The following is a 7,327-nucleotide window of genomic DNA, read 5'->3' on the forward strand; positions in this document are numbered from 1 at the left end:
ACGCTTTTTAGATTAGACAACAATTTCCCGTCAGAATGGAGGAATTTATCTGACACAAAGCGCATCATATAACCATTGTATTTTCTGTTTTGCTTCTTTTTTTTTTTTTTTAAAGGAAAATCTTGTTTTCTTTTTTAGGGTAGACAATCTCCGTAAGCTTATGTTTACACTGCCTGTTGAAGCGACTAGACTGTTGACGCGTGGTTATCACGTTATTACTCCCGTTCATGTGCGTTTTTCTCGTATCGTTTGAACATCTTTTGTTAGAAGAAAGTAATAATCAGAGAGACAGAGATAATTTGAGCATTATGTATAATAATAGTACTTCAAACTGACAATGTTTTCATATGTACACAGCACGACAAAATGAATTGGGATTCTTCGATTTTCTTCGATTTATTTTGAAAAGTGTCTTTCTTGGAATGAACAGTACGATCGATGTGGAATGTGCGATGTTTCCGTGACTCAAACAAATCCGCATACAAAAACAAGAATCGAAAATAATGAACGAAGAAAAACAAATGCGATCCTGTGGGGAGGGTGTTGTATGAATCGGCGGGTTACGCAAAGTCGTGATGACGTGGAACCAAAACAAGTCAGAATAATAGGCCAACAAAAGTCGGGCAGAGGATGAAAGATTGCAGGCGGCAGAGTTATACGCACATAATTCCATGAAATCAAAAGTAAAAAGGGCGTTCGATGAAACAGCATGAAATGGGAGACAATGTCACACGAGGGTTAAAGAGTTCAAAATATTCTAAAAGACGACTCGTTCAAGTGATTAGAGAAAAGGTCGGCATAGGCCTTTTAAGAAACGCTTCCGCATAGCTCTGGCCAAACAGAGAACCAAAAATAAAAAGCAAAAAGGTTTTGCTAGGCCATTGATATTGGGGCGTTCAGCAGACACTACGCCATGCATATGAACCAAAAGTGTGGTTTTGACCATATTCGATAGGTCTTTTTAGTTTATTCGTTTTCTTTTTTTGCATTCAGAGTATATCGCAATTTTAGGTATTTGCACACAATTATTTTTATTTCGTTCAAGTGTTTATCGTTTCTAAAAAAAAGGGGTATTCCCATCATCAGGCCAGCACATTTGTTTCATTACATTTTTCTTTTCTTTCTAATCTTGTTTTTTTTGGGGGGGTGGCTGGCCCATTCCGGTTGAATCCCTACACTACCAAAGTATTATTGCTGTTCGAATGGCTCCCGGCGACTGTATTATAGATTTCAGCTTGTAACCGAATTAAAGTATAACATTGAAAGAAAAAAGAAAGGAGCTGAAATCCATTGCGCCAAATGAAGAGCGAATTCAAAAGTCATAGACAACATATTTTCATCAACGGACAAACATGCGCAATTGAAATCGAATTGAAGAGGACAGCGAAAGTACAACAGTAATTTCATCACATGATACGAACTGCACACACGCACGATTTTTCAATAAATGTGTGGCTCTGACAGTTGGTGAGGGGTTTACGAGAAACGTACCCACGAGAGATCGGTTTTGAAAGCTGAATTGTTTTTGTTTTTAATTGGAAGGGGAGGGAAAGACGTGACAAGCGATTCCAGCAACAGGAGATAATTTCATTACGAATGAAGCACAAAAGAGAGATCAAACTGGATCACCATTAGAGGAGGTATTGCATGCAGATCGATTCAAATGAGACACGAGATGATGAGACTCGTCCGCTAGACGCGTCACAGACAGGACGCGTCGTAAACATTTAAGAAGGACAGAAAGACATAAAAGAATATAGCTGCCAGCATGTATCTTTGGTACGACTAGCTTTCCATTACACCAATGGTTTTCATTATTGCCATTGAATGGAGTAGGAAGAACAAGACACAAGAAGAACAAAAATGGGGGGGGGGGATAGGAGGGAAGGGCATAGAGGACAAGTATAATTATTGACTGTCGACAAAATAAACAATGTGTGGGGAGAGTAAAATTATTGCGCGCTGTATGCACAAACTGGCAATCAACCAAACTCAATCCCTGCGGAGTTATAGAACAACACAAGAAAGCGGGGACAAAACATGTCACTCGAAATCGAGTTCTCTGTTCTTTACTCGCGCATTCTGTTTGACGTAATACTTTAGGAGATGATGCGTGTTGGTTGCGCAGTCGGTTTTAAGTAGACAAAGAGCCGCAAAATAGGTAAATCTTATTTTCCCTGACTAGGAAGTACACTCACGCAACGGACACGCAAAAAAAGGCCGAAAACAAAATAGATAGTCTAATATGTGTTATAAAGGTTTAATATATGGATACTTATCTCGACCCGCTATTTGCAAAAAAAAAAAAAAAGATTTCATTTAATATATCATGTTAATTATATTCGTTATTTTTATCATAGCGCATAAATAAATAATCATTTGGAGGGGAGGATTTCTGATTTGATTCGCATATGAACGACATGTGAGCACGCTGCCCAGCTGACTGTTGTGTTTGTTACAAAACGCATTCTAGTATTAATTATTTAGTGAGGTTTGACTTGTCTCTTTTTCTAGGAAACAACTGACCAGAATTAAAATTGCTTGTTGGGGTTGCAAAATGAATTTTTAAATCTAACAAACGAGGGGACGACGAGCCCTGAACGGATGGAATAAGGTCTTGATCGTCTTCTTATTTGGTTTACACAGGTCTCTTTTGGTTAACTCTATGTCAATAGGATAACGGCACAATATTGATAAGTTATTATATATGCATCGAGGGGAATGTGGGGGCCTTTAGAAAATGGGAAATAGTGGACTAGGAGGACAGTTGTTACGCGAGAAGAAAAGAAAACATTTCGCGGTATAAAATAAACTCGAGTCCCGATGTTGAACGCATTTCAATTTTTCGACATTATTAAGTCTACGTGACGATCGTTCTTTTTTGTAGTAAACAATTTTCATCATTTTTTTTTAGCCTTTTTGGAACATCGAGACTAGGTTTTGTTCGTTGCTCGAGAAACGCTGCATCCTGTTTCTTTTTTTAATATGCAAAACGAAAAAAAAAGAGGAAAAAAAAACATGGCAGCCCTCCGAAAAAAAGGGAGAATCGATCATATCCACAACAGAAAAAAAGTGTGGGAGAGATAGAAAAGAAAGAGACGGAGCGAAGAAAAAAGGTGGAAGAAGGTGGAAGAAAGGAAGAGCAAGAAGAAGATTCCCGTTGGACAATTTCATCAACCCGATAAGCTAATAATGAATGAAAAGTGAGGACTAGCATCACCATAATCGTCTTGCAATGAGATAATCGACTTAGGAGTGTATACAAGAGGAATGTTTCAGATGGATGTCGTTTTTCTCTTTCGACGGAAAGAAAAGAAAAATTGAAAAGAAGAAAAAGAACTTTCCCTATCGAGTGCACGAAAGGGAACAGAGATGTTTTGGTTGAAAATTCAGTGCTTATTACTAATTACCTTCTATCTATATAATGTAGACGTTCTCTAGACAAGTCCCCCTTTGTCTTACTTTCAGGGTTAAACGTTTCAGAAAACTTTCTGTCTGCTACACCTATCTGTCTCGCTATATTTACATAGGGGAACTCAACACACACACCAAACGAGGATAGAGAGGCATAAAATAAGTTATTGCCAACGTATTAAAAATTAAACTAACGAGTATTTTCACGTGACTGGTACGGCATTGGTGACTTTGGTGTCGATAGACATCATGTGAGAATCGGCACCCATGCTGTCGCACGACGACTCGGAATGACTAGGTGTGGGACTATCGCGAAAACAGGATGACTCCAGGTGCTTGTTGAGGTAGGACTTGAGAGCAAAGGCTTTGTGGCACTTGCCGCAATGATGCGACTTGGTGGCCGAGTGGGTCTGCATGTGGGCACGCAAGTTAGACCTGTCTGCGAAAGCCTTGCCGCAGTGAGCGCAGCCGTAGGGTTTCTCGCCAGTGTGCGAGCGCATGTGACCCTGCAAGAGCCAAGGCCGAGAGAAGGCCTTAGAGCAGACTGGGCAAACATGTGACAGGGCGTGCGTCAAAAGGTGCATCGACAGCGCTGGCATTGAAACGTAAGCTTTGCCGCAGGTCGGGCACGTTCGAGCGCAACCCGATTCCAAGCTCCTGTGAGTCTGCTTGTGACGCGACAAGTTGGACGATGTTGCGTAGGCTTTGCCGCATTCGCCGCAGACGTAGCGGCCGGAGCGTGAAGATGGATTGGGTGTAGGAGATGAAGGAGTGCTTCCGTGTTTCTCAGCCGACGAGACGGCCCTGGCTAAATGCTTAGCGCCCGTCTCTAGATTGATGCCACTGTCGCTACTGTTGCCTCCGCTTTTGCTGCTGTTGCTTCCGCCCGATCCCTGTTGCTGACCTGAAGGATTGTTCCTCCTCTTAGAACGTCCATCGCTAACGAAGAACGCTTCGTAAGTGTAGGCCACTGTTTTACTGGTCGTCGATTTGCTGCTGCTGCTGTTCACCCGTGTGTGGCCGTTGGATTCTGTACTTGCTCCGCCAATGGAACTGTTCATGCTGCTGCTGCTGCAGTGGGAAGAACTGGACGTCGAATCGTTCTCGAGAGCTGGAGGGATCGGACTAGGATCTGCCAGCGTCATTGTGGCCGGAGATGGAGGTGGTGTTTTGGAACTGTCCGGCGTGATTTCCATCGGACTCTCAGATTCTTCTTCGTCTTGGTGATGATGATGATGCAGCTGTTGCTGACTGGAACGGATGTGTGCCGTGCTTAAGTCCAGGATGGCGTGGGCGGTGCTCAAATCTTGCGGCTCTCTATCCATCATCACTCCGCTCACCTGCTGCTGTGGCGACAACTGGTGGTGATGGAGATGATGGTGATGCAAGTGATGATAACTGGACAATTCGCTCGCGAACGGCTGGACTCTCCGCTGCACTTCAACGCTCGTTGAATACGGCCGATAAAGGTCAGCCGGTCGTTCTCTTTCCCAGACGTGAGAAATGGGAATGGGCATGGCCGGTGGTTGGACAGGTTCGATGGTTACAGGAGGGTACCATTCGTTAGGATCGTAACGTTTCTCGCCCACCGGATAAATTGGATGGTGATGGTGGTGAATGTGCGGCAGGTGATGGTGCAGGTTAACCGGATGCTGGCGGATGGTTGGACTAGTGACAACTTCGTTCGGACTTGTTGGGCTTACCGGACTTGATGGTGGCTGGACGGGCGTCAATGGTCGATTCGTTTCTTCCGGCGGCTGATTTGTCGTTGGCGTCGTCGTGTGCGGATGGTGAACAAGGTGATGACGGTAGCAGTTCTCCTCCTCGCTGCAACTTCCGATACCCGATTCGGGTGTATCGGTACGCCGGGCCAATTGCAAGAGACCGGTAGTGGCTTCTTCGACGTCGCTATCGAAGCGAACCGCTCGATGGATGACGCTTTCGCGGGCTGGCATCGGTTCGCCCTTCACGGCGGTCAACGCTGTGATGCGTACCGATCCGACTTCAACACCGAAACCTTTACAAAAGCACAAAAAAAAAAATACAATTTGACTTAAATCGGATTGTTGGCGATGTCCCTTGATATCTATTTTCAAATTTCATGCACACACACACATAAAACTAGAGTTCGAGGAGCACTTGTAGAGCATTGCGGAACAAGTAACACGTAGTGAGGAGGGCTTTTCAACAGGCGAGGGGGGTGGCAGTCAAATTATGAAGGGAAATCAAGAAATAAGTACTCTAAGATATGCAGCGGTTGGCATTAAGTCGTTGAAGAGGTAGGACAGACTGTCATGCTAAAAGAACAGGGGAGTTGATAACAAATGAGAAAGTTGTGTGTTCAATTACGTATGCACAGCTGATTGAATTATAGAGCTTCAGGTGCATGATGACAAGGCTGTGCAGTCTGTTTCACACTTGAATACGTCATCGCTGCAATCGGCCTAAATCTTTTGTAAGTCTTCGTCTTACCTTTAGCCTAACCTCCCGGTACTCATCTACATGTTTTCCCCTTGTTTTCTTCGAGCTTGTCTTGTTCCCTAATTTTTGTTTCAGAAAGAAGAAAAACCCAAAAGTTCAAAGCTATGCAAACTTACAGATACGCACAACAACAACAACAAAAAAAAAGCCTAGTTGTCTAGCGGTTACGGAATCGGATCAAGAAAAAAAAATCCACCGCACAATGCATGATCTAAATAATTAAAGAAATCCAGTCTAAAACTACCGGATCTCAGCAACCGACTGTACGAAAGACACCTGTTTCGCGCTTTTAAAATTTGTTTCCAATGTTCGAATCGCACCCAACTTCGCTATTTGCCTTCCTTTCTTTTAAAAGGGACCCTTCAAACAAAAAAACTGTGGGGAAAAGAGTGGGCACAAGTGACGCATTACGTCAGAGTTGCGGAACTCGGCATAAGAGCAGGAACGGATAAATTGACACTTTAATCGACAATCTACGAAAAAAACTCGGAGAAAGGAAAACAATAGAAGCGCTGAGCGAGAGAGAGAGAGAGAGAGAGAGAGAAGATGGAAGTGTGACATTGTCCGCCGGAGCGGCACTTACCGGTATGATTGACGGGCGTCGGCGGACGGTAAACATTGGATGCCGATTTAGTAGTGACGTTGCTGGTCTCTTGTTCATCATCGCCGTTGGTCTCGCGCTCTAGCGATGCTGGTGGTGGCGACAATAGCGGCGGTGGTGGTGGCGGCGGCGGAAGATCGACGCACGGACTGGGAGACCGACGTCCGGTCGCTCTTTCCGTCAATCCTTGTCGGTTTTTCAGCTGCTTTTTCGGCATGAAACAGCGAGGCATTTCTCGTCTCTTTTGTGCGTCGGTCGTCGTTCGTCTGTTTTTCTACTGGCCGCACACACAAATCGCCAACTTTGTTTTCAACTCGATTTTTTTTTTTTGTTTTTTTTTTTTTAAAGAGAAACAGGTTAACGGAATTTTCTCCCCACTGTCGTTGGGATTGAACGTTGCGTAAGGGTCTCGTAAAATTCTTCGATAACGAAGTACTGTTTGGACAGGGAAAGAAGAAACAGAGTCAGAAGGAGAAAGAGAATGAGACTAGAGAGGGAGAGACAGGGAGAGAGATGTTGCCGTGACCCTGTCGCAAACCCAAACATGCCGCTGCCACTGACCTGACACTCGTTTTATACCCCCGGCCGGGTGGTAGTGGTGATGGCTGGTGGTGGTATATAGTAGCACGGGGGTCGTGGGGGAGGGACCAAATGGGGTGCTACAAAAGATGGGGGGTTGAAAAAGAGGGTGGCATGCTGCAACACATAGACAGCAGGAAGAGCGACGCGCGCAGACACACACACACACACGGACTGCTCTTGCCCCGTGTGTTCAAACAACAGCAACTTGCATACCATCGATTACTGCGTCGTCGCTGTCGTCGCTTTCCA

General features: G+C 44.4%; 1 protein-coding gene across 2 annotated transcripts; it reads right to left on the minus strand.

Annotated features, from left to right (window-relative positions):
• Positions 1-295: 295 nt before the first annotated feature.
• LOC130704482 (zinc finger and SCAN domain-containing protein 21-like) lies at positions 296-7,019 on the minus strand. 2 transcript variants are annotated; one of them, XR_009004960.1, is made up of 3 exons: positions 6,479-7,019; positions 1,488-5,431; positions 1,141-1,150 (listed from the first exon to the last, which is right to left on the minus strand). XR_009004960.1 is itself a non-coding variant. In XM_057525902.1 (2 exons), exons 1-2 carry the CDS (start codon positions 6,726-6,728, stop codon positions 3,618-3,620), a joined length of 2,064 nt encoding a protein of 687 aa, XP_057381885.1. In that variant the 5' UTR covers positions 6,729-7,019; the 3' UTR covers positions 296-3,617. The 2 variants fall into 2 exon arrangements, 1 of the variants encoding a protein (XP_057381885.1); XM_057525902.1 differs by having other exon boundaries at positions 296-5,431.
• Between the last annotated feature and the right edge of the window lie 308 nt (positions 7,020-7,327).

The sequence above is a fragment of the Daphnia carinata genome, chromosome 3 (assembly GCF_022539665.2).
Source record: "Daphnia carinata strain CSIRO-1 chromosome 3, CSIRO_AGI_Dcar_HiC_V3, whole genome shotgun sequence".
Taxonomy (NCBI): domain Eukaryota; kingdom Metazoa; phylum Arthropoda; class Branchiopoda; order Diplostraca; family Daphniidae; genus Daphnia; species Daphnia carinata.

Excerpts from the sequence above, each read along its gene's own strand:
- LOC130704482 (XM_057525902.1), bottom strand. The coding sequence starts at position 6,728 with ATGCCTCGCTGTTTCATGCCGAAAAAGCAGCTGAAAAACCGACAAGGA. Across the intron at positions 5,432-6,478 it reads GACGCCCGTCAATCATACCG|GTTTCGGTGTTGAAGTCGGA; the intron begins GTAAGTGCCGCT and ends GCTTTTGTAAAG.